This window comes from Drosophila rhopaloa, unplaced genomic scaffold, assembly GCF_018152115.1.
Source record: "Drosophila rhopaloa isolate 14029-0021.01 unplaced genomic scaffold, ASM1815211v1 contig_155, whole genome shotgun sequence".
Classification (NCBI taxonomy): domain Eukaryota; kingdom Metazoa; phylum Arthropoda; class Insecta; order Diptera; family Drosophilidae; genus Drosophila; species Drosophila rhopaloa.
Genome location: NW_025335034.1, coordinates 3,282,705 through 3,309,349, shown reverse-complemented (window position 1 = coordinate 3,309,349; position 26,645 = coordinate 3,282,705). Strand labels below are relative to the sequence as shown.

The 26,645-nt window shown below is 42.3% G+C and overlaps 5 protein-coding genes across 7 annotated transcripts; 2 read left to right on the top strand and 3 right to left on the bottom strand.

Moving 5' to 3' along the window:
- Positions 1–718: 718 nt before the first annotated feature.
- LOC108051479 (metastasis-associated protein MTA3) lies at positions 719–11,844 on the bottom strand. Of its 2 annotated transcripts, XM_017133603.2 has the most exons (13): positions 11,603–11,844; positions 10,313–10,477; positions 6,929–7,036; positions 6,055–6,377; positions 4,556–4,876; positions 4,309–4,497; positions 3,806–4,075; positions 3,488–3,744; positions 2,878–3,128; positions 2,453–2,806; positions 2,058–2,185; positions 1,879–1,994; positions 719–1,639 (listed from the first exon to the last, which is right to left on the bottom strand). In XM_017133603.2, the coding sequence occupies exons 1-13, from the start codon at positions 11,628–11,630 to the stop codon at positions 1,504–1,506; spliced, it is 2,646 nt and encodes an 881-aa protein (XP_016989092.2). In that variant the 5' UTR covers positions 11,631–11,844; the 3' UTR covers positions 719–1,503. The 2 variants fall into 2 exon arrangements, with proteins under 2 accessions (XP_016989092.2, XP_016989093.2); XM_017133604.2 differs by lacking the exon at positions 6,929–7,036.
- Positions 11,845–12,268: 424 nt separating this feature from the next.
- Positions 12,269–16,078, top strand: LOC108051480 (protein transport protein Sec23A). 2 transcript variants are annotated; one of them, XM_017133605.2, is made up of 7 exons: positions 12,269–12,424; positions 12,550–12,846; positions 12,904–14,153; positions 14,215–14,368; positions 14,660–15,208; positions 15,381–15,401; positions 15,837–16,078. In XM_017133605.2, the coding sequence occupies exons 2-7, from the start codon at positions 12,568–12,570 to the stop codon at positions 15,924–15,926; spliced, it is 2,343 nt and encodes a 780-aa protein (XP_016989094.1). In that variant the 5' UTR covers positions 12,269–12,424; positions 12,550–12,567; the 3' UTR covers positions 15,927–16,078. The 2 variants fall into 2 exon arrangements, with proteins under 2 accessions (XP_016989094.1, XP_016989095.1); XM_017133606.2 differs by lacking the exons at positions 12,269–12,424; positions 15,381–15,401 and having other exon boundaries at positions 12,459–12,846.
- Positions 16,062–18,361, bottom strand: LOC108051485 (calcineurin B homologous protein 1). Its single transcript, XM_017133612.2, has 2 exons — positions 18,179–18,361; positions 16,062–17,095 (listed from the first exon to the last, which is right to left on the bottom strand). Exons 1-2 carry the CDS (start codon positions 18,243–18,245, stop codon positions 16,593–16,595), a joined length of 570 nt encoding a protein of 189 aa, XP_016989101.1. The 5' UTR covers positions 18,246–18,361; the 3' UTR covers positions 16,062–16,592.
- A 103-nt stretch (positions 18,362–18,464) lies between these two features.
- On the top strand, positions 18,465–20,298 carry LOC108051484 (mediator of RNA polymerase II transcription subunit 27). The gene is made up of 3 exons (XM_017133610.2): positions 18,465–18,863; positions 18,927–19,193; positions 19,770–20,298. The coding sequence occupies exons 1-3, from the start codon at positions 18,694–18,696 to the stop codon at positions 20,212–20,214; spliced, it is 882 nt and encodes a 293-aa protein (XP_016989099.1). The 5' UTR covers positions 18,465–18,693; the 3' UTR covers positions 20,215–20,298.
- LOC108051481 (gametogenetin-binding protein 2-like) lies at positions 20,241–26,099 on the bottom strand. The gene is given in 5 exon segments (XM_044457382.1): positions 20,241–20,579; positions 20,897–21,573; positions 21,576–22,038; positions 24,319–24,885; positions 25,717–26,099. Coding segments are annotated over 5 exon segments (2,022 nt in total). The 5' UTR covers positions 25,813–26,099; the 3' UTR covers positions 20,241–20,360.
- Positions 26,100–26,645: the final 546 nt, after the last annotated feature.

Sequence of the window (26,645 nt, the reverse complement as noted above, 5' to 3'; positions counted from 1 at the left end):
TATATATAGGTATATAATTATGTATATAGCTCTGTTTGATTTGCTTCTGTTGCTTGTCTCTCTGTTTGTTATTGGTGTTTTCGCTGCTTGAAGTCGCCGGCTTTTGGTAGAACACGTATAAATTTCGGATGATTGCGGAAAAATAAGAACAAACAAATAGCTTATTGCTGGTTAAACATTCGCACGGCTTTTGCTGTGGTCGTGGGCCTGAATTTGACAATAGTTGCAGCTTTAGATCCGTTCTCTTCTTTTCACTTAACTAACTTTTTTAATTTGAAGTGTTTTTATTTTACAAAATTGCTTAGGTCATAAAGTTAAAAGTATGTTGGCTTACAATCAAATTTTCATCATAATCATTTAATTTTATTGGTTTTCTGTTTATGCTCTGCTGGTTTCCGCTTGCCCTGCTGCTCTACGTCTAGACATTCTTTGTTATCTTCCACGCTGTTTTCTTGTTATTCATACATTTTTAAATGTATATGCGGCTTAGATTCGTACTAATTTATATGCGTAAATAATAAGCTAAATGTGGGTGTGTGTGGGTTGTGTGTAGGCGTGTGAGTGATAGCTCTTTAGGTGACCGAACTTTCGTTTGTTTACATAAATTATGAAAATACATTTTTTTCGAATTTTAACTTTATATCTTTTACTGTACAATTTGTTTTCGAAGTTTTTCGTTATTAGTTACAGCATTAATTATGGATTTCCAATTATTTAATTTTGCTCGTCACATTTATTAACAGTATTAAATTTTTCCACTTCTCAATTTAAAGCATTCAAACAATTTTATTTTATATGGATATAATTCAAATCTGGACTGAAACGTATTTAAAACTTACGGAGGCCTTTCAATTTCATAATTACGTATCTGGTTCTTAGCTAGGATTAGGCTTAGGTAATTAAACGTGGAACTTTGAGTCGCTGTTTGAAAGAGCAAGAAAATATTTGAAGAACTTAGATCCACAGATTTCGAACAAAAATTAATGCAAATGCGTTGTGTACTAAAAGAATAAACGAAGTTTTGAGTTTCATGCTTTCATGTCCACACTTTCACGGCGAAGGTGCAGACAGTATGTGTGTTCCCGTTCGGTGTGCTGAGATTTTAAATTTAAAAAAATATATAAAATATTTATAAATATTTTGCTGTTTTCGCGTTACTGTTACTACAGACCCTTAACACTTATTATCTTACTATTTGTTTTTAAAAAGACATCTATTTAAGCGCTAATAAAGTGGTTTTGTGGTTGCTATCGGTTGCTGTTGTCATACAATGCTGTAACTACACTGATCCTAAGTCGAACGCCTGTCCACACGTCTATGTGCTTTTATGCTGCGGGGGTATGTACATGGCAAGCCCGTTAAACCAGATAATGCTCACTAGTTAAGCAGTGCATCCATGGTGTATGGAAATGGAGGATGTTGCTGCTCAAATTTGTTTGCTGAAGACGATAACAACTTGGTTGCCGATGCTGCGGATGTGGCTAATGTGTTTGCCGGCGACGGTCAGTCCAGTATGACGATTTGTGATTCAATGGGCCTGCTACTTGGCTCGGGCGCCGCAGTCTTGATGGGCAGTGTGCGCCATGGTTTGCGCGCCGCACGGCGCAGATCTACGGCGGAGAGTATTTTTCGCGTTTTTCTGGAACAAAAATTAAATTATTATTACATTGATTTGACTTGATCTTATCGGATTTTACGTTTAACGTAAAAATAATTTCACATTTGTTAATCTAAAAATAAACAAAAACTTGGCTTGCAAAAGGGTTAAATTTGAAAAACAAAATCAGTTTTTTATTAAAATATTAAATCAAAATTACACAAAAGTTTTGCAAAAGAAGGAACAGAAAAGCAGTGATTTTGTAACTAATAATTTCTCACTTGTGTGTATCGTTGGCCCTAAAGTAAACATCGTCCGGTGCATCCATCCAACTGATGACCTGCTTGCGTCCATTGCCACCGCGGGCCATCTGCGCAATCTTTTGTTTACCATTAAGCTGAAAGGCGAATATATATAATTAATACGTACTAAACCAGATAAAAATCGAGGTGTTACTCACATGATGCCTGGAGAGCGGTTGGCCAGATGCCGCCATCATAGCCGCAAACTGCTCGGGACTGGGACAATGCGAGGGCATGGGATCCTTATTGGGGCGCTTGGCAGGTGGTCCACTGGGAACTATAGTAACTGCAATAGGAGAACTCAATTAGTTAGAATAAAATAAGATAAACGCTATCCGCCTGCAACGGATGTTACATACTAAAGGGGATATTCTGAACAAACTATAATATTACAAGTAGATTAACATCTATCCACTTTATCGACTAGGTTTTTTTTTTTGATGATTAAGAATATACCACTTTATAGGAAAATTGTACAAAACCAATAATTATAAGAACCAATTTATATAAACAAAGCATCTGAAAAAATTAAGATAAATGAGTTAACACCCACCTTCAGTGCCATTCAGCTGCTGCTCCTCGTGTGCTCGCTTTCGTATCGTCGACGTGGCTTGCGTTGGAATTATGGTAAGCTCTTTATCAGCCGGCACGGCCACAACGTCGGGGGACTTGTTGGGCACCCGGTCGTACATTAAGCTCCCATCAGGCGCCTTTGGCGGTTTTGGGAACGAGACTACAAGCGGCAACGGCATCTTGTCCTTGGGCGTCAGTATGAGCCATTCATGTGGTCCGCTGCCTGGCGCACCTAGGCGGTTGGCAATCTTCGTGACACTGCCCCGATCCTTGGGCTTAAGCAAGAGCAGCTTCTTGATTTCCGCCTGCGATTTTCCACTAATACGATTCGTAACTGGTTCATGAAAATCAAACAAGGATTACAACGGCTCATTTTATTTGTCTTTATGTGTGATAAGCACTTACATTCTTGTTTCACCAGCAAGGCGTTGATGGCGTACGCACTCTGCCGCGCCGCCTTTTTCGGCTTGACGATGCTGCGGCAAATGGCGCGCGCCACCCGGGTCATGGGATTGGTGTGCAAGTAGAAGGCTGTCCGAGTCTTCATGATGGGCCGCGGCGATCCGGAGCTGATAGCGATGCCATGCGCTTGCGCATAGTGGCGAGCCAGGTGGGTCTTAAGCTTGAACTCCTTGCCGCAATTGACAATAGAACATCTGTAGAAGAGGAAAATTACACAATCATTATCAGAATAAGATATGTGTTTGTGATTGTCATCGCTTACATCTTAGAAAAGAATTTTGAAATTTTTGCAATAATTTATATTTTTATACCGTTGCATGAGTATTATAATTTTAGTCAAAAGTTTTCAACGTATATATATTTTTGATCAGTATAACCAGGTCGATCTAGAAATCAAATTAAGTTCTTCAAAATCATTTTCCAAGAGCAAACTGTTTCAGGAATACATTTAGTAAAAAAAATCCTCTGATGGTAAAAAATTCACAAAATTTTATTCGGCTTTCGGGTTGATTTTTTTTAGTTTCAGGTCTAGTCTTATTCAGAGTGCACCTACCTGTGCAACTGACGATTGGTTAGATCACTAATTTTTTCGTCGTCGTTAAGATCGACAACTGTCGTGGGCGTTGTTGCTGCTCCTACTCCCGCTGACGTGGCAGTCGGCGTCGTCGCTGCCGCTGACGCCTTCTTCTTCGCCTCACTATCGCCGCCATCGCCCTTTGTCGCCGACTTCATACTGCCGTACTTCCGCCAGTACTCCCAACAGCTCTGGCACAGACGACACGTGCTGTGCCCACTACTAACGGAGTTCCACTGTGAAGGATTGCATATAAGAATAAGAACATCAACGAATAGTATTACATTATGACTGAACCTGTGATGATTTTGTTGCTCCGCACGATTCGCAGGGTTTGCCATTGTTGGAGAGATCGGTGCTCCCGTTTGTGGTTCCATTGTAAATCCCGCCGCTCGCCTTAACGGCAGCTCCATTGCCCTTGCCGTTGTTGTTATATTGCGGTATGTAGACCTGCTTGAGCTTCAGCTCCGCCTCCACGGCCTTAACGCGCTTTTGCTGCACGTAGCGGTCGGTGGTCTTCCACATGTAGTAGTACTCGATGATTTGTTTCAGCGTTTTCCATGGCAGCTGTGATACAAATGTTTAAGATTGATTGTTACCTAATTGTACTACTGTTTACCACTATGAATAAGTTCCAATTCATTTTTAGATCTACCAATTAGGGAAAAACAATGCCATCTCTTTCTAAATTGCTTATTAAAAATATTCTTTTCGGCCGCGAAATGACTTAAGGTACACTATTATTATAATAAAATAAAACTACAACTTGAAGACACAGTCAAATGAATCAAAACACTTACGAAATCTTGTCGAATGTCGTTAAAGTCTTTGCCATATTTGTCCAGCGCCTCTTCGAACAAATTCGCCTCGGATGCGCTCCAGTCCTCGATTTCATCGCGACAGAGCACTGGGCCAGTGGAAGGAACTAGCGAGGACATGGACTCCTCAATCGAGTACTCGTGCTTGTGCAGAATGTTCATTGCATGAAACTGAAATGGAACCAAAATGAACACTCGATTTCACAATTGATATCCGAAGGCCACTTACCAGAGTGATGTCCCTGCTGGCCGCCGCGGCGGACATGTGAAGCGAGGGCTGCTTCACCGAGCTACTGCAATCGAGGGCGCGGGCGAACGTGCCGATGGAGCGCGAGACGACGAGGAACTGGTCTATCTTGCGGTCGGTCAGGCTATGCTCCGGCGTCCACACCAGCGACTCCAATTCTTCAAGCTTGCGCTCGTCCGTTGCGGTGTCCTTGAGCTTGGCGGGTATATCACATTGATAGCGACTGCCGACCCGGATCTCGCCCTTGTCAGCGAGCAGCGTCTTCTGATTCGGATCGAACACCAGACAGTAGAAAAATGTGTCCTGTAAGCGGTATAGATGGCAGCTAATTAGTCGTACTTTAGCATGGACATTAAACAGGGTTTCGAACTGCTTTTTATACCCTTGCAGAGGGTATTATAATTTTGGTCAAAAGTGTGCAACGCAGTGAAGGAGACATCTCCGACCATATAAAGTATATATATTCTTGATCAGGATCACCTCCTGAGTTGATATAAGCATGTCCGTCTGTCCGTCTGTCCGTCTGTCCGTCTGTCCGTCTGTCCGTCTGTCCGTCTGTCTGTCCGTCTGTCTGTTTCTACGCGAACTAGTCTCTCAGTTTTAAAGATATCGAATTGAAACTTTGCACACACCCTTCTTTCCTTTGCACGCAGTATATAAGTCGGAACGGCCGGGATCGGCCGACTATATCCTATAGCTGCCATATAACTGAACGATCGGAAATGCCATAACTTTGGTGTTTTTAAAGTTAGGAAGTTGGGATTTTCTATGGGTTTTGTATTTGGCCAATCAATTTGACGTACCAAATTTTATAAGGATCGGCCGACTATATCCTATAGCTGCCATATAACTGATTGATCGGAAATGCCATAACTTTGGTGTTTGTAAAGTTAGGAAGTTAGGATTTTCTATGGGTTTTGTATTTGGCCAATCAATTTGACGTACCAAATTTTATAAGGATCGGCCGAATATATCCTATAGCTGCCATATAACTGATTGATCGGAAATGTCATAACTTTGGTGTTTGTAAAGTTAGGAAGTTGGGATTTTCTATGGGTTTTATTTTTGGCCAATCAATCCGACCTACCAAACTTCATAAGGATCGACCGACTATATCCTATAGCTGCCATATAACTGAACGATTGGAAATGCCATAACTTTGGTGTTTTTAAAGTTACGAAGTTGGGATTTTTTATGAGTATTAAGAATGCATCATATGAATAATTTTGGAAAATATAATTTACAGAGTATTCTGCAAGGGTATATCAACTTCGGCTCCGCCCGAAGTTAGCTTTCCTTTCTTGTTAATCGATAAAATACATTTATTGATTGTTTGGGTCCAGATTTTAACTAATAAAAACTTATTTAGTAGACAAGTATACAGTGAACGAATGCTTTCGCTATATCTACGAAGCAAGCCTAAACAGTTTGCATTCCGGCTAAGAACAAAAACCGCCTGCCTGAGGCTGTTACCAACTCACGTCTTTATTGAGATAGCTCTGCAGGGACTCCGTTTCGTTGAGCAGCGTCACGGAGCACTTGCCTCGAATCTGTGTGGCGGGTATCGACTCGACTTGGCGTGACAGGAACAGCTCGCGTTGCTTGATCTGATAGCGCTGCTTGCTGGTTAATGCCTCGCCCTTCTCTGCATCGCCTCCTGTTCCAGCGCCACCGGCTCCTCCACTGGCAGTGCTACTGCTGTTGTTGTTGGCGCCGCCGCTGCTGTTGCTGCCCGAATTGCCGGTAGCTGAGCCTGCTCCGCCAGACGTTTGCGTCGGACTGGTTCGATCCTCATCGAGGGCAGCTAAAAGGAAAAAGGCAACACATTAAGTACGTCGACCCGGTTTGTAATTTTCAAACGTCCCATATATTCTGGTTTTCACTGAGCTATTGAAATTAAATTTTGACTCATTAAACATGTAAATTTCAAAAAGGCGTTATAAGAAATTTAAGTGTTTACTAAAGAATTTAAAACAAGGAAAGTATGCGAATATATACATTATACAAAGTAAATTCAGAGTATTATTAAATTTGAAATTTATGAGTTTTTTTTAGATATATGTATATTAATACTTTATTTGTTTTATATCTAAGAACCTATGGTACTGAAGAGCGTCAAATTATTCAACAGAAACAAGAACCGGGCTGAAAATAACAATAACCAACTAAAATAGTTAATCTACAACAAAAATTACTAAGCGAGCTCTACTTAAAACTTAAAAAGATAAGATGGGGATTAAAGGGAGTACGGGTTAGGATCGATATTTGTAAATAGATTGTCATTCCCAGTGGAGTTTGAGCTACGGGACTACGAAAGTGGCATATAGTATTTGAAAAATCAGCTGGAGGTGGTACCTATTGAAGGATCGAGGACAGCCTGCGCCGCCTGCTCCTCGCCGACGGGTGTGCGGAGCCAGGTCTTCTTTAGCTTAGTCGCCAGCGGTGAGTCCTCGGCGGTGGCCACTGGTGTGTTGCGTTATTTTAGTATTTTGATGGTTCATATTATGAATTGGTGCATTTGGGAAAATACGTTTATTTACAATGTTCATGTTAACAAGCAATATAAATAATTTTAAATAATAAGTAAGTGACGTGACAGCTGAAAGTAGGGTCGGGTATGAAAAGCGATTTGCTAAGAGTAGTTGTCGTTGGCAAAATGGAGATACTAAAGGGCAGCAGCGGCATAGTAATTGCACAACTTTTTAAATTTGTTCATGTGTACACATTAAAGAGAGTTGTGGCTTTTTTAGGTCCGGCAATCAAAACAAAATGTCCGAAAAGAGTTTAAATTAAAACGAAAATTAAAAACCAACCACAACATAAAATTCTAATAGTTTACAATAAACAAAAACAGCACTTCTTTCTGTATGCCTTCGATTTTTATCCTATTGCATAAGGCAAAAATACGGCATAATGTCCTCAACATTTCAAAAAACATTTTTCCGAAAATAGGTCAGTTCATGAAAGTTATAATCTAATAATTGGCCCGAAACCAAGGTAAGCGAAGCCTCCTAAGACTGTTAAGTAGGCTTCACCTAACAACCTGTGGCGATTTGTCTAAATGGATTTCCACAAACTTATTTCGGGCTTTTCTCCGTTGATTTCTACTACATCTACATCAATTTTACAGTCCATTTTGTGTCGGAGGAAATACGATTTAAAGAATATTTGTATTCATTCGAATACATATTTTTAAAAGAAATTCATAAGTTATAAATATAATTTATAGTGCAAACACACAGCTTTTGTGATTGCAAATAAACCTCCTATTAACAGGTGTATTCTTTTATAATATCTTTTAATTAATTAATAATTATCTATATTGTAGAATTAGGGTTTAAAATTAGTCTTTAACATTGTTAAAACCTATGTATGTACATTTATAAATACCAACTCTGTAATAATCATGTTCGTAATGTTTAAATTATGCATTATTACGCGATTGCCAACTCTCCGTAATCTATAAATTCAAGCTCTCCTGGAATTTTTGGGTAGCAAAATTCTACTGCTGCCCTTATAATTTTCGTGGAAATTCGCTGTGCTGATTAAGAAATGTATGTATGATACGCATTTCACAAGGCGGCGTAAGGTGAGGGGCCTGGGCAGGACAACCCAACCTCCCGGGAGGACTATGAGGCTTGGGTGCATCGCCGGAGTCACAGAAAAGAGCCGAGGCAGCGTAGGTGTTTTTGTGTATTTGTATTTTGTGTTTGTTCGGAAGACGAAGTGAGACCATCCGAAAGAGGGCGTTTAATGGTGGAGGGTGGAGGCTTGGGCGTGGGTGGTTATTTGGCGGCCATAGATAGGAAACCCAAATGGGTGGGTGAGCTACTGTCGGATTTGTTTGCCTTTCGAGCACTCGTTTTTTGTATACCCTGCCCACTCCCTTACAAGTTCAAGGCCTGGTATTGACATTGTGATTAGCACCTGGGCTTTAACAACACGCAGCTTGAGGAAAGTAATTTAAACCACAGAGTTGTATAAAAAGTTAAGTTAACAATACTAGAAAGAAAACTGTTTTCAGTAAACAAAAAATTCGAGGCTATAAATAATATAAAATCTTAGCCGAAGAGCACATTTAAAAAACACCACACCACGCCCTTCTAAAAGGCGTAGAAATAAATGATTACAAGATCAAGCTTTTTAATTTGAAGACAATTATTTCTGGATCTGTATTCAAATAAAATCCATTCAACATTTTTGTATACAAATTTGGAAGAGTATATACGCTTTAGCGTACGTAAAAATATTTTATAGCGACGGTTGTTGCACTTTAGTCACAATTTTGGGGTTGAAATCGGTGCACACTTGGTCTTCAAATTTAGAGTTTTTTCGCTAATTTTCGCTAATTTTTAATGGCTGATTAGCAAGTAGCCTACGAAAAGGCGGCGCACGCACCTAAAAACTCGCTTGTGAAACGTCCAAAAGAATAAATAAATAAAACAAGATAAAGGCAGTCATGATATTAAGGCCAAAAGGGGTTGCGTTAATGGCCATTGTTGGCGCATGCCGGGGGTTATTGGGAGTGCAGGGTTTTGGGCGACGGGCTCGGGTTGGGGTCAGCCCCCGGAAAACGCATTTTCGTTGGGGTCACGTATCGAATTCGAGTGGGTGGCTAAAAAGCCAAAAATTCTACCCAATGGGGCTTGTTTTTTTTGTATTTTTTTGTTGGGAGGCAGTGGGAGTGGTCGAAGGCGCTGTGTGTATGTATACACGAATGCAAAGCGCGCCTCTCTGCGTGTGCCACATTGTCATAACTCCACACTCCACTCCAATACCCTCTAGATCCCTACTTCTGACTTGTATATTTTCGTGCACACAGAGGAATACAGTGTCAGTGGGTTTGGGTGTGTGGCAGCTTTTCAGAGGTAGACAGCAAGTCTACCTACAGCCGAAGCAAGAGTATCACATTCACATTGACGCCGGCGCCGCCTAGCAGCAACCAAAAACAGCAACAACCTCATCATGGGTACAGTGCAGCTCAACTCATTACAGTCGAACATCATTAGCGAAAACCTTTGCACTTTAAATAATCAAATGTGGCTTGACAATATATATTTGATCTTATAAAACAATTGTTTCGTACATTACATAAACGGTCTTGGATCTGGCATACAATTTTTGTAAATTTTAAACAGTACCACAAACATAATAACAAACATTTTGCAGATCCATTTTTATAAGTATGAATAGACACATCCAACCGTAATATAAATTATTGGTTTAAAAACTAACTACGGAGTCCAAGTTTAAAGATTAATTTAAAAACCTGGATGATCCAGAAAAAACGTATAATAGCACTTGAGTGTTCCTTCAACTTTATTCTTTTATACCGTGGGTGTTAATGGTTCTAGTTATGGAGGTTCCACTGCCTATTTATGTGGATGCGACGGATGCTGGAAAAAATCCGTTCTCGCTCCGCCTCTACAGTTGTTGTCATTGCGGTTCTTGTTGCTCTGGATGTTTGACTAGGGTTGGGGGAGATGGGGAGTTCGGTGGGTGGCATGGGTTTTCACATGCCTTGACACATAGCACACAGTACCCCCTTTTGAGAATTTTGGTGTTTTGTGGTGGAAATATGCTTACCAGATCTGCTCGTCAGGTTAACTTTTAACTTGTTTGAAGGCCACGACAACGACAACGACTCTTCGCAACATAACCTCACTTTGTTGACAAAAAAATATACATACTTAAGGGTAACACAAGATATTAAGCGGTTTTCAGAGGGGCTATACTCACGTTGATGTTTGTCGGCCAACTGCACAAGCGGATTTGGCAAATCCCGGCGACGGTAGAAGCACATGACCTTCGCCTCCACATTGCCGGTTTGGTTTTTGTTAAGCTCCTCGATGCGTCGTATTAAGAAGGGACTATTCGGCGTAGTAGCCTCAACGTAAACATAGTCTGAAAAATTGAGAATTTAAGGTTGGACATGGTGAGAGGGGGAACTCCGTTCATACGTCACAGGTACACGCACACACAGACACGGGCCGCATAATTGCGGCCACTAACACTGGCAAAAGCGCAATTAAATACAAATGGGGCTATCCATCCATAAACTACAACTGCAGCGGAACCTGTCGTTGACCATTACAGAAACATAAAAATCGTACATATACCGTGTGCATTTCTGTTAAATTTTTGGATGCAGAAAGATAGATAGATAGATAGATAGAGAGAGATGAAAAAGAAAGTGTGGAGGCAGCGAGAAAGCATAGTCGAAGGTGTGTGTCTGTGTGCGTGGCCAAGCAAAACTCGCTCATGGAGACAAAACGTTCTCAGACATCCAGCAGATAATTCGCCAAGTATATGCTATTATTATTTATTTTGATTCTGTTAATTGAACGCTTGCGTATCTGAGTTCATTTGCATTTCGAAAGAACACACACACACTCGCACTTGTATACACGAAAAGCAGGTGAAGACAACATAATAACGTCATCGTTTGAGTGCGAGCGGGATAACAGACAAAAAGTGCGTAAGAACCGAAGTGTGTGAAAGGGGGTGAGATAAAAGATGCTCAAAAAAGCTCATTAGCATAAGAAAACACAACAAAGCTGATGGGCCCACTCAAAACTGAGATACACTCTTTCACTCACACAAACATACTGATCTTGAGATCACAATTCGGCAAATGCAAATGCAATTCCCTTTCCCTGCCCTAGAATGTACACACACAAAGCAGTGCAAAAGCTAACACTTATCGGTTGGAACACGTCGAAAACACTTGCTGCAGCTCCGACACAAAAGTGGACCTAATCCCAGCGAATATTTAAAAAAATAGAAAAAGTTTCTCCCCTATGACAGAACTTTTATGAGATTGATAACACACACACACGTGTATGAAAGACTCCCACTCAAGGGTTTTCTGCAATTAAAATGCACTTTCGTTATTTCATTGGAGAGCCTCCTCAGACACAGCACACACGCACAGGCAGGTCACACACTCGCAAACACACGCACACTGCGAGACGGCGGCGCCGATAACGAAAGATGATAGAAAAGCGAGTACGGGAAAATTTTTCTCACCTCCGACTCGATACATATTTGTGGCCATTTTCACTACGCTTCCGCACCAAAACTTTCACATGTATAACACTTGGCACTCGCTTAGCACTGTTTTTCAATAGTTATGTTTCAAATTAGAGCACATTTATTAGCTGAAAAGTCGAGTTGTTATGATTGCATTTTTCACATAAGAAGACGCGTTTTTTTCGTCGCCATCTTAGAAACAACTCAACTCTAAAAAATACACGCACACACACACAACGCCGAGTAAACAGCTGCACCAGGGATGCATTTCACAGAACGATAGTTCGACTATCGATGGATCGATAAGTGGCGTTAAGTTCATTTTATAAGGTTTATATAAAGTTGAGTATATCTTAAAGATTAATACAAAAATAAATTATACTTATAATATAAATAAATATGGTTTTAGGTCATTTCTTAAACTATGTTTATGGCAAGTAATATCGTAATGTGCAAATAATTCATAGAAAGAAACAAAATTAGACGATTTTTGTTTGGAATTTGAGTTGTTTAAATATCTTTCCATGCAGCAGATTATTTGATCTGAGTAGATGTTTTGAACTACATTTTATAATACATTTTCATTTACATTAAATTCTCTCTTTTTTATTTTATTGTTAATTTGTTTTTAACAGTTTTACCAGACCCATACGATAGTATCGCATTAAAACTACCTTCACTGACCTGCTACGTTTCAAAATTCTTTAATACTTTGGCTATTGATTTCTACGTTTTTACGTCTTTAGAAATTGTATCCAAAGAATAAACTTTTAATATTTTGAATTAGAGGATTCCTTTCGCGGATTTGTGTTGTTTTGCGTGAGTTTTTTGGCCGTCACCAGCACGAAAGGTGTCACGACTAGCTGTCAAATCCGTGACGTGGCCTGGCCAACCGATTTTTCCAATTGGCAGAGGACTGAATTTAATTTTTCTCTTTTAAATAGTAAATAAGTGCTGCGGCGATGACCACCTACGAGGAGTTCATCCAGCAAAACGAGGACCGCGATGGGGTGCGTCTAACGTGGAATGTTTGGCCCTCTAGTCGCATTGACGCCAGTCGACTGGTGGTGCCCCTCGCTTGTCTTTACCAACCGCTAAAGGAGCGCCCTGATCTGCCGCCCATCCAATATGAGCCTGTCCTCTGCACCCGGAGCAACTGCAGAGCCATCTTGAACCCCCTGTGCCAGGTTGACTACCGGGCCAAGTTGTGGGTGTGTAACTTCTGTTTCCAGCGCAACCCGGTGAGTAATAGTGATCTTTAGACTCTCCCCAGTAATGGATAACACCCTGCCTTCCAGTTCCCCCCTCAGTATGCGGCCATATCGGAGCAGCACCAGCCGGCGGAATTGATTCCGGGATTCAGTACCATTGAGTACACTATTACCCGGGCTCCCACTATGCCGCCAGTATTTATTTTCCTGGTAGACACTTGTATGGACGAGGAGGAGCTGGATGCCCTGAAGGACTCACTGCAAATGTCGCTGAGTCTGCTGCCACCCAACGCACTTGTGGGCCTTATAACTTTCGGCAAGATGATACAAGTGCACGAGCTGGGCGCCGAAGGCTGTTCTAAGAGCTATGTGTTCCGGGGCACCAAGGATCTGACCGCCAAGCAGGTTCAGGACATGCTCGGAATCGGGCGCGGAGCGGCTCCGGGGCCGCAGCAACAGCAGCAGCTGCCTGGTCAGCCTGCTGGAGCGGCGGCCCCCGTGCCGCCCGCACATCGCTTTCTGCAGCCGATCGGCCAGTGCGACGCAGCGCTGGGCGATCTGCTCAGCGAACTGCAGCGCGACCCATGGCCGGTGCCGCAGGGCAAGCGCTACCTGCGCTCCACGGGCGCCGCTCTGTCCATTGCGGTGGGTTTGCTGGAGTGCACCTACCCGAATACGGGAGGACGCATCATGACGTTCGTGGGTGGCCCTTGCTCCCAGGGCCCCGGCCAGGTGGTCGACGACGAGCTGAAGCACCCGATCCGATCGCATCACGACATCCACAAGGACAACGTTCGGTTTATGAAGAAAGCTATCAAGCACTATGATGCTTTGGCCTTGAGGGCGGCCACCAATGGGCATAGTGTTGACATATACTCGTGTGCCCTGGATCAAACCGGCCTGCTAGAGATGAAGCAGCTGTGCAACTCAACTGGAGGACACATGGTCATGGGTGATTCGTTCAACTCGTCGCTCTTTAAGCAGACATTCCAGCGCGTGTTTGCACGTGACGGTCGCAACGATTTGAAAATGGCCTTCAATGCCACGCTGGAGGTGAAGTGCTCGCGCGAGCTAAAGATCTCCGGTGGGATCGGCTCGTGTGTGTCGCTGAATGTGAAGAGCCCGTCGGTGTCGGATGTGGAGATCGGCATGGGCAACACGGTGCAGTGGAAGCTGTGCACGCTGAACCCCAGCTCCACGGTGGCGTACTTCTTTGAAGTGGTCAACCAGCATGCAGCCCCCATTCCGCAAGGCGGGCGCGGCTGCATACAGTTTATTACGCAGTACCAGCACCCAAGTGGACAGCGGCGAATCCGGGTCACCACACTGGCTAGAAAGTGAGTGGGGAAGCTTTCCTTTTCCTCAATCTTAGACTAAATCTGTCTTCTTGATTTATAGTTGGGCGGATGCCACCTCGAACGTGCACCACATCAGCGCCGGCTTTGACCAGGAGGCTGCCGCCGTGCTGATGGCCCGTATGGTGGTCTATCGTGCGGAGACGGACGAAGGACCTGACATTCTGCGCTGGGTCGATCGTCAGTTAATTCGCCTGGTACGTCAATACATTATTTATGTCTGAAATTATAAAGCACATTAATTTGGTTAATATATTTATTCATATGTTAAAAATAACTTTTTGGCATAATGTTTCGATCTATAGATATGTACTGTAAAAAAATTATGAATGAATTTTTCAACAATTTCAACATTTTATATGACTAATTTCTATTTCAAATTTAACACCACGGCTTAAAACGATAAGCAGTTTGAAATGAAAAATAATACTGATACTTTCTGAATCAATTTTTTAATTAATTACTTATATATTGTCTCCGATTTGCAGTGCCAAAAGTTCGGCGAGTACTCGAAGGACGATCCCAACAGCTTCCGGCTGTCGCAGAACTTTAGCCTGTTCCCGCAATTCATGTACCACCTCCGCCGCTCGCAGTTCCTGCAGGTCTTTAACAACTCGCCTGACGAGACCACATTCTACCGACACATGCTGATGCGCGAGGACCTCACCCAATCGCTCATCATGATTCAGCCAATTCTCTACAGCTACTCCTTCAACGGCCCGCCAGAGCCGGTTCTCCTGGATACGGCTTCAATCCAGGCGGATCGCATTCTGCTGATGGATACCTTCTTCCAGATCCTGATCTATCACGGCGAGACAATCGCCCAGTGGAGAGCCCTCAAATACCAGGACATGCCTGAATACGAAAACTTCAAGCAGCTGCTTCAAGCGCCGGTGGACGATGCCCAGGAAATTCTCCAGACGCGCTTCCCCATGCCCCGCTACATCGACACGGAACACGGTGGATCACAGGCACGCTTCCTGCTCTCCAAGGTCAACCCTTCGCAGACGCACAACAACATGTACGCCTACGGACAGGTGAGTTTCGTAGCCAATGCCTTCGGCTGGCCACATTTGATCGATCTTTGCAGCGCGTTCTTAATCGACATCGAAAACTCAATCAAAATCTCCATCTCGTTTTATGTTGGTTTTGTTTCTTTCATTGTGTAATCCGTATCCGTATCCGTAACCGCTCCTCTGTCATGCGCAGCCGCCTATTGGTCAAGTCACGGTAGTACACTTTTGTTCAACATTCAACACTAGAGTTGGAATAGGTTGATTTTTGCACAATAAATTATGGGGGCTGAATAAAATCTTTGGACAATTTGATGTAGTTTGGTTGAAAACTATATGGCTAAACTAGACTTTCTTTTAAATTCTATCCGTTGGCCTATACAAATTGAAATTGGAAACATATTGGCTATATCTTCCAAATTATATATATGTATATAAGTTATAGTTCTTAAGAATGAAACTGTCCAAAGATATTATTTCTCTTAACATTTGCTTAAGTGTGCCTATTCTATATTTCAGTGTATTTGTAATTTGCTTTTGGTGTTGGACTATTCTCGGTGTTTGTGAGCCTCGCTCATTTCCCTCCACCCCTTTTGCCACGATCCCACCCCCACCCATCGTTTGACTAATTATCTTGCAATTATCTCCACAGGACGGCGGTGCTCCAGTGCTCACAGATGATGTCTCGCTGCAGCTGTTCATGGAGCATCTCAAGAAGCTGGCCGTGTCCACCACTACATAAATTGATTCAGGCCCTTTCTTACCGGATGGCGCTGTCCCGCGAAATCCTGGAGCATTCGGCCCAGGCAATGCAATTACAGATATATATACCCACTTATTCCACTCGATCGTCTGAAAACACAATAAACTATTCAAATTATGTTCAACAATTTATGTGACACTCCGCTTGGCTTTTATTCAGAAGCAGCTTAACACAAAATGCTATAAGAATTTACGTTGAGCGGAATGAGTTTGCTATCGACAAAACAAGGTATTAACAAAAGAAAAACTGTCTCTTCCTTCATAACAAATACTAATACAAGTTTATCCGGAGTGTTTCTGAAACCTCTGAAATTTTTAAAACAATAATTTGGTGTTCTTAAGTAAGTATTCATTAAGAAGTGTTTTATTCTGGCATTTTGCGGTGTTTTTTTTTTTAATATCTATGGATTTAGCAATGATATCTTTATATCTTAAAAATTGTTAAAGCCATTTGCAAAACACTTTGAGACGCTTTTTTCATTATAGGGAAATTTAGTTTAATTATTATAAACACCTTAATTACAGTTTTAAATTTATTAGAGGTTTAAGTAACTCAACGGAATGCCTCTCGACTGACTCCAACCTAAACTATTTGGTACACACTGACTAAGAAGCTCGCTCTTTTTTCGTGATTCTTGACTCCAACTTAGTTGAGAAACCGTATGGACATTTTTTGGTCCACGTCGGTGCGATCCAGAGCCTTGCAGAAGTCCTCGAATGAGATCTTGCCCTGGCAGCAAAGATCTGCCTCCAAGATCGTCCTTTCCGCGATGCTCACCAGTTGGTCCTGGCTTATATTAGCGCCCACCATCATGTGCAAGATGGACAGCAGCTCGTCCCGGCTGATCACACCATCGTCATCCAAATCGTACATCTTGAAGGCGAACTTTAACTTCTCCTCGCGGCTGTTCAGCTTGCTCTGTTTGTTATCCCTTAATGGCCGGAAGTGGGCCAGGACGTTCATGAACTGCCGGAAGTTGACCCGATCGTCGTTGCTCTCTGCAAAGAAGGAGTGAACTATCCGCTCGCAAAGCGGATTAATGGCCAGCTCCGGGATCCTCATCAGATCCTCCCGTGAAAGAGTTCCGCAGTCGTTGCGATCCAACGAGGTGAAGCGCGAGAACAGCCTCTCAATTTGGTTAGGGGTGACTATAAGGGCATGAAACAAATATTTTTTTAATTATAGATTAAATATCAAAAAAAAAAATTTTTTATTATAGATTTTGATGTTGTTAAGTTGCTATATTATTATTTCATTTACGAGCGAACGGATTCCTGATTTATAAATTATTTAATAACATGGCACAGTGCAATTATTTGGCTTTCTTATATTTAATGTTATACCATTACAATTGTTTTTTGCCAGAGTTATAATTTGAAATATGTAATTCATTGTAAATTTTGGTTGGACTTGCCAAATAAAATAGTTTACCTTATAAAATATAAGTTTAAAAAAATTTTTAATGTTGATTCAAAGCTTTCTCAGTTAAAAGCTACATAATACAATTAATAAAAAACGATCCACAACTCTTTATACGATATCTTCAGACAAATTTGTTTGCTATGAAAAAACCTCGAACGAAACATATTTACTGCGTGCCTAAAGTCCTAACACATTCAGAATTAGTTGTTATAAAATCTGGCTGATAAGAGCGAACTCCTTATCAATTTAGCTGATACTAGCTGGTCGAACATTGGATACAAGTTCCAATGCGGTGGCAATTTCAATTGCGGGCTTATCGCGGCCGGAATATTGAAATTACACGGTCTCGGACACTAGATAATTGCCAACCAATATCGTTGATAGGCACCGACTTTTGCCCCCGCCTTCCATAGCCATCGATGACGTCACGAGGGAAGTGCAGGTGCAATTGAATTGCAAATTGGTTTTTGCTGGAAAATGTCTGTGCATATGTACATAGCTTATATAAAGCAGGCACAGATAGTTTTAGATGTAGTTCTGAATAATTTTAAAGAAATTTGTGGAACACATAAGCGTTGTGTTGTTAATGGAATCCGCTCTATTTAAACAATCAATGTTCTTAGCCATTTAGGCCAAATGCTTTTAACACTCCAGTGCGATGTTGTTGTTAGCTTAGCTCGTGGAATATTTATATCGAGATGCGTATATGTTTTTAAAAGGCGGGGTATATGATTTTAAAAGGCGGGTTATATGTCTCGGGGACCAATGACCAAGGTTATCATATCCGACTATATCGTACTCTTACTCACAGCCAGTTTCCTCTTGGATTTGTGCGATCTCCTCGTTACGCAGGAAAAGCGACGACTTATTGCCCATGGTGATGTTGTTTTTGTGCGCTGATCGATTTGTTTAAACTCTTTCAACAATCGCAGACGAACATTGAATGGCATTGAATTTGGATCAGAAGTCCGATTTGTGTACAGTCTGATTGCTGGTGGGACAGCAAAAAAATGTTGAAAATTAAGATGCGAAAAAAATACTAAACGTGTTGGCGATAGTTAGAGATTAGAGATGGACTTTTGCAAAAAATAATACGTTACCATAAATTCTTAATAAATTTCGGAACGCTAAAATAATAGAAAAAATCTGTATATACAAATGATGGGTTAAATGATATGGGAAATGTATAGTAATTTGTCCATTAAGAACGGCTGGACGGCCGCAATAAGTAACTTGTGTCATACAGCTCTCCCATCTCCCATCCCTATTGGCGCTTGCGAAAGAAAAACGTAAACATTTGTTTTACCGAATTTCAATCCTCGTTATGGACAAGTTAAATTCGACCCTAACCGCCGTAAAGAACCTGCGATCTAATGTGAGACAGTGTTTCGAGCACTTGGCCGATGGAACCGATGGCGAGGGCGGAGAGGATAGCCGGAATAAGTTCGTACACGATTTCCAGGAGAGATTTGGAGCAATAAACTCGCAATTACGGTGAGTAAACGGAATAAGTTATTTAAATGTACAAAACTTACGATATATGTAAATCATTTCAAGCGAGGTGGAGCAGCTGATAAATGGACTGCAGGTCCCACCCACCGCCTATTCGCTGGGGAACACGGCTTACCTGGCGCAGGAGACTTCCCAGGACCGGCAGGCGCTTTACCCCCATTTGGTGAGCAGTTACAAGTGGATCGACAAGGTGCACGACCACAGTTTCCTGGCCTTTAACAACCTCAACCAAAACACGCTGAGACGCTCCTACAACTACTGCTCCCAGAAGCGCCAGCGACTGCCCTTCTCCTCCTTCAACAATGATCCTGAGTAAGTGAATGTTATGCTAAATATTCCTAAGTGCATACAAGCCCTTTTTAAGTTAAAGCTTTGAAGCATAAACAGTCAAGTCCCCGAACCTATAAATCACTCTTCGGCATAAATTGGGTCTATATATAGTTTAAATATTTTAATTAACCGTAGAAAGATAGTTATAAGCAAAACTATTTTGACAATAATAGTATTTCTGTTTGCCGGTAAAGGTAATTATTATTGAACGGAGGGGAAGCTAATCTCGGCAAGCTTAAGTTTTTTTTTTACCCTTTTTTAACCCGTTCCTATGGAAGCTATCGTGGTCGACGCATTCCGAAAGAAAACTTTTTTGAAAGTTTCATCGAAACACGGCTAGATCTACTCCCCCGTTTCCTTCACTGCATCACAATCTTGTTACTGAAATTATAATACCCTCTGTTGTATAAAATAATAACCGTTCACTATTTTTCAATTATTTTTAAACAATATTCTGACAATTGGTGGTGTTTTAAGTTTTAATTACTATATAATATAATTACTTTAGCATTTGATTTTAACAAAATCAATATTGAATATATTTATTTTTCTCTCCAGTCACATAGACAAGCTACTAAGTGAGATCAACACCCCGCCGCACACCTCGTACCGAATATTCCGTCCTTTTGGCACAAACGCGGTGGCCATCGTGACCATTAGCAACGTAATGAAGGCGGCCATAGTGTTCAAAGGAGTGCTCATAGAGTGGGTGACCGTAAAGGGATTCGACGAGCCTCTAGAGCATGACGACCTGTGGGCCGAGTCGCGATACGAGGTGTTTCGCAAGGTGCAGGAGCACGCCCACTCCGCAATGCTGCACTTCTTCTCGCCTACGTTGCCCGATTTGGCAGTAAAGAGCTATGTGACTTGGCTGAACAGCCATATTAAACTGTTCCTGGAGCCCTGCAAGCGTTGCGGGAAGTTCGTAGTTCATGGATTGCCTCCAACTTGGCGGGACTTGCGAACTCTCGAGCCCTTCCATGAGGAGTGCCGCAATTGCTGAAGATTTCCAGATATAACACTTCTAGATTTAACTTGTATACTTCATTTATTTCAAAAACAAAAAATTATATGTACTTTGAATGCATGCGGGCGGATTTTGAAAAATCGCCGCGCTCGACTGAATAACTACAACGGTTTAATGCGTTTTTAATGGCCAGCCAGGGCAGTAGTTGCCCGCTTCGATTCCGCAACCTGTGTTTGCACGCCACGCTGCAGGCAGAGTCGCTCGAAGTTGGCGCGTAGCGTAGCGCGGAGCTGCTCCCGCTTGCGCTGCACCTGCTCCCGGTGGCACTTGAAGGCCAAAACTACCTCCTGGGGAATGTAATAGCTCTCCTTGTCTTTGTCGTCGTATTCGTCGAAGTCATCCTGCAATGGGAATTAAAATTGGTTAGTTTAAATACGTCGAACCAAAAAACAAATTTATTATTCAAAAATTAGTTGCCTTTATAAATATAAAAAAAATTAAATGGTTATCGTAATATCTATCTTATATTATGAAAAGCAAAACCTTTTTTTTGTTTTTATATTCAGTATTCAAAATTTACCCATAGTGCACTCTTGCATTTGAAAATGAGATAAAGTCCAATAATTTCCATTCACTGTGACGGTTGGAATGACATATTTTTTTAAATTATTGGACTTAATCCCCACTTAATCTCAAAGATCCCTTTCCCACGACTCACCCACATCTGCAACAATGAAAACTTGTGATTCAACTGCGACTGGTGACCGTAGAACAGAAGGTCCGAGACGTAGCTGTTTCGGGCAGACAAGCCGTCTGAGTCCTCGTCGTGCCCGTCGTGATTACACAGTCCGTCCGAGCAAGACACCTCCGAGCCCTCCGGCGTGTCGGCGTGCGAAGTGGGATCGCTGCCGTAGCCGGAATCGCGCACATCCTGCTCGCACGGGCAGTTGGGCATTGGGGCCAGGCACTCCTCGCACTTATCGCCACCGTCCGTCTTGGCGACGCTCGACGAGATGCAGCTGTCCACGTCCAGGTGATCGTTATCGTCGTCAAGAGGTTGGAGGCTACCCGAGGGCTGCACCTGCTTCCTGTTACCGGACTTCTGGGATGACGGTGGCTTCGGCTTCTTTTTTTTCGCTTGCTTCTTCGGTTTCGATTTCGTTGGCTTGGACGTGGGCTCAGGTTCCGGCTCCGGGTGAGGTGCCTCTATGACAATGCCATCATCCGCACCTGGATCGCTTAATTCCACACGCTGCTCCTGAGTCTCCTCTTCTTCCTGATCCAGCTCCGCCTTCTCCAACTCCTCCTCTTCCTCCTCAGACTCATTGGCCTCTGTATCCTCGCATTGTCGGTGGAGCATATTCTTTTTCTCATCCTTCTTCTTCTTTTTTTTAGCTTCTTCTGCTCGCGCTTGATCTGCTTGGCCCGCTCTGCCCGGCTTATCTCCTGGTAGAGCAGCTCAAGGTTGCTGATTCCCTGTTTCTGCTCCACGAACGTGTCGAAGCTGCGGCAGAGGGCGTGGACACCCACAGCGGCCAGCACCTGGCAGGCGCGCTCCTCCTCCCGCAGACTCACATAGATTCGTCGGAGTCTTTCATACATAATCATGCCCACGCAGGTCAGCACCTCTTCCTGAGCGATCTCCAACGTCTTGGCGTGCCGCTCGCGGAGCTTCGAGTAGCTGCCGTTAACCTCCGGCTCGGCTCGCTTGATCAGTGCGTCCAGGAACTCTATTTTGTTGGTGCTCACGTGAATGTGCTGGTCGGGCACGCACTTGCGGATATGGGCGTACAGCTGGGCCGCGTAACCCTTCTCCTTGGCCGATATCTCGCCAATGAGTATTTTGTAGGCGCGCTCAATCTGTAAAAAACAATGTTATTGTGAAAATTGCACTCAAATTTGTTATACAAATCTTCTTAAAACACCCACTAGCAAAGACACTTTACTGCCGTTGTCACGACTTAAGTTGAATTTGTCTTCAGATTTTAAATGGCCGATCGTTACTTTAAGATTTAAATATTTTTAAATTAAAAGAGAGAAGCAGAAAACTTCGACAGGGTAAAGTTCATATACCCTTGCAGTTTTATTAAAAATTTATCAGATGGCTTAGAACTTAACCCTCGATTTTTATAAAACTTTCAAATCATGTAGCCCGGAAATATTGGACGATAAGCTGAATTTCAGCTCGTTTCAAGAATCAATTTGTGCATTAGTTCGCAAGGGCTAACGATTGCTTTAAAATCACAATAAAACCATCCTCCTTTTTAACATAACTATGATATAGATTTAAAAGTAGTTAGTAAACTGATAAATAGTATGGAGATATGCAGTACAAAACAAGAAAGGAAAGCTAACTTCGGGCGGAGCCGAAGTTGAAATACCCTTGCAGAATATTCTGCAAATTATATTCTCCAAAATTATTCATATGATGCATTCTTAATACTCATAAAAAATCCCAACTTCCTAACTTTAAAAACACCAAAGTTATGGCATTTCCAATCGTTCAGTTATGTATATGGCAGCTATAAAATATATTCGGCCGATCCTTATGAAATTTGATATGTCGGATTGATTGGGCAAAAATAAAACCCATAGAAAATACCAACTTCCTAACTTAACAAACACCAAAGTTATGGCATTTCCGATCAATCAGTTATATAGCAGCTATAGGATATAGTCGGCCGATCCTTATGAAATTTGGTACGTCGGATTGATTGGCCAAATATAATACCCATAGAGAGTCCCAACTTCCTAACTTAACAAACAGCAGAGTTATGGCATTTCCGATCAATCAGTTATATGGCAGCTATAGGATATAGTCGGCCGATCCCGGCCGTTCCGACTTATATACTGCGTGCAAAGGAAAGAAGGGTGTGTGTAAAGTTTCAATTCGATATCATTAAAACTGAGAGACTAGTTCGCGTAGAAACAGACAGACGGACAGACAGACGGACATGCTTATATCAACTCAGGAGGTGATCCTGATCAAGAATATATATACTTTATAGGGTCGGAGATGTCTCCTTCACTGCGTTGCACACTTTTGACCAAAATTATAATACCCTCTGCAAGGGTATAAAAATAAAACCCATAGAAAATCCCAACTTCCTAACTTTACAAACACCAAAGTTATGGCATTTCCGATCAATCAGTTATATGGCAGCTATAGGATATAGTCGGCCGATCCTTATAAAACTTGGTACGTCAAATTGATTGGCCAAATACAAAACCCATAGAAAATCCCAACTTCCTAACTTTACAAACACCAAAGTTATGGCATTTCCGATCAATCAGTTATATGGCAGCTATAGGATATAGTCGGCCGATCCTTATAAAACTTGGTACGTCAAATTGATTGGCCAAATACAAAACCCATAGAAAATCCCAACTTCCTAACTTTACAAACACCAAAGTTATGGCATTTCCGATCAATCAGTTATATGGCAGCTATAGGATATAGTCGGCCGATCCTTATAAAATTTGGTACGTCAAATTGATTGGCCAAATACAAAACACATAGAAAATCCCAACTTCCTAACTTTACAAACACCAAAGTTGTGGCATTACCGATCGTTCAGTTATATGGCAGCTATAGGATATAGTCGGCCGATCCTTATAAAATTTGGTACGTCAAATTGATTGGCCAAATGTAAAACCCATAGAAAATACCAACTTCCTAACTTTAAAAACACCAAAGTTATGGCATTTCCGATCGTTCAGTTATATGGCAGCTATAGGATATAGTCGGCCGATCCCGGCCGTTCCGACTTATATACTGCGTGCAAAGGAAAGAAGGGTGTGTGCAAAGTTTCAATTCGATATCTTTAAAACTGAGAGACTAGTTCGCGTAGAAACAGACAGACGGACAGACAGACGGACAGACGGACGGACGGACAGACGGACATGCTTATATCAACTCAGGAGGTGATCCTGATCAAGAATATATATACTTTATATGGTCGGAGATGTCTCCTTCACTGCGTTGCACACTTTTGACCAAAATTATAATACCCTCTGCAAGGGTATAATAAAAAGGATCTGAAGAAGGGTCTAAGTCAACCAGGTATCCTTTCTGCTAGTTAAAAATGATTTTCATATTTTATTGACACGTCCGTAATATTGCAATTTTTTGTGTCTCACCTTGGTTCGGCAGCCGGAGCAGAATTTGTGCTTCTTTAGGTAGTTCTCGAGCACGTCGTGCAGTTCCTTGGTCTCGATAATGGTGAGCTCGTTGCGACAGTTGCTCTTCATGGCGGACCACACTTCCCGCCACGTCTCCGAGAAGGGTTTGGCCCGAAAGGCGTCTAGCGAGTGCAGGACACAGCGGGTCTTGTTTCGCAGTTTGTTGTCCAGCAGGTTGTTGAGCACCTCATGGTGCCGGTAGAGCAGTGTGCCCAGGGCCTGCGGTGTCTTCAGCTTCTCCTCGACGATTCCCAGCGTGGCAGAGGGTCGCAGCTCCAGCGGATCAAGCGTTCGATGTCCCGACTCGGTTAATTGGTGAAACAGACGCTCCACACGTCTCCGGCAGCCGACGCATTGGACACACTGGTTGAGGACCGCCATAAAGCTTTCGCTGTCGATTTCCAAGGACTGCCGGCGCTCGGCCTCTGTAAGCAGTTTGAATTTGCGCGAGAATTCCTCCAGGTCGCGTCCCCGGATCAGCGGACTATCGATCACCAGTCCTTTGCTGTTCAGGTCCATGAGCATCTGCGGAGAGAGGGGAAGTTAATGTGAGCTTACACTGCAGTTGGGTTATTGCTTTTTGACGTTTTGCGTCTATAGGAACAACTGGATTTACATGATTTTTAATGTCATATCTTATTATTTCTGCTCAATGGCCTAAGAGTAGACTATGTTTTGAACAAGGAACAACTATTGCTTAAATTATCAATTAAGGTTTTTATGGGACGTATCATATAGATATGTACATATTAAGAAACTAAATAAGGTTTAGTCATATCTTATAATACATATAGTTTGAAATTGCTACTAAAGGTTTGTTTCTCCATTTTCTTATACCAATGAAATAAAATAACAGATCTTTGCTCTACGCAATACACGAGAACGCGGCTTTGGACCAATGAAAACACTAGTTAAGCATTATTGCGCTTCTATCGATATCGATACGAACGCGAACAAGTGTGCATGCGATATTAGAGTTTTCGGACGGAGAATCGAATCAACAAGATCTGCTAAAGAGCGGGGGGGCGGGGAGTGCATACAAACAGGTTTTTGTTGTTGCACTTTCCAGAAACATGGCGGATGCAGCCAAAGAGACTGCAAGAGAGTTGTGGGTGGCAGGTGCAGAATCACAGCTCAAGTTCAATTAAGAAACGCACAATTACACACCATTCCGAACACACACAATGTCATCCGGCACTTACACATAACAACCCGCCGTGTTATGAAAGTTTTTGGACCAAGTGCACGCACACACGCACGCACAGCGAGCAAGTCGCGTGTGTGTGGGTTCTGCTGGCAGTCATTTTCTTTGGACGGCCGTACATATAGCGGAAATCGGTGCGAATATATGCTCACCATTAACTTATCGCCAGCCACCAGGGGCAAATTCCTGCGGCCAACGTAACCGGAGTCGTCGTCGTCCGTGTTGTAAACCTTTGTGAGTCTGGCCATTATGGTTATTCGACTACGAGAGCCAGCGACAAGGCAAGGCAAAATTTCAGGCACTTTGCGACACAGACACACTTTTCTCCAGAGGTCCGGGCGTGGGAAACGGGGATCAACGGAATATGGCAGCAGCGCACTGATCAACAAATTGTGTTGACAACTATCTCTATCTCTCTATGAAGTTCCAGTGCTTGGTGAACGCTCTAGAATCAGCTACAAAAGTATTTTCTATGTCAAACACGTAGTAGGCAAAGTCGGTCCGGTCGCCATTAAAATGGAGCAGGGTTACCAGCGCTTTCCAAAAATTACACTTAAATATCGATACGAATTTTATCGATAGTACACTGGTAAATCACCTAATATTATTAGGGAGACTCACGAAAATGATCAAATAGATGTGAAATATAGGATTTGGAATAAAGGATTCCACTTTGAATTTTCTTTGCCGTCACATAGGAAGCACATGGTAAGGCATTATTTTTAAATTTTAATCGATTGAAATGTAACCTTGAGAACGGACCTCTCAAGTTAAAACATATATCGTCACAAAAACCCTAATGCCATCGAACTGTCCACCATTTTTTTTTATATAAGGACTAGTTGCTCAAGTGTCTTGCTTAAATTTCTTGGGCACACATAGATTCTCTTAAGTTAAAGCCTAGTATCCAGATCGACGAAAACTGTACGCCAGTCATGAGAGAGAGCGAGAGGCAAACAGCTGGCGTTCACTTTTCGTCGGGCCTTTTTTTCACGTCGGTCTCCTGATCGACGAAAAAAATACCAGAAAATTCCATAGCGTTGCCAGTCTGCGGAAATTAACTTTGGGTGAACCCTAGCGG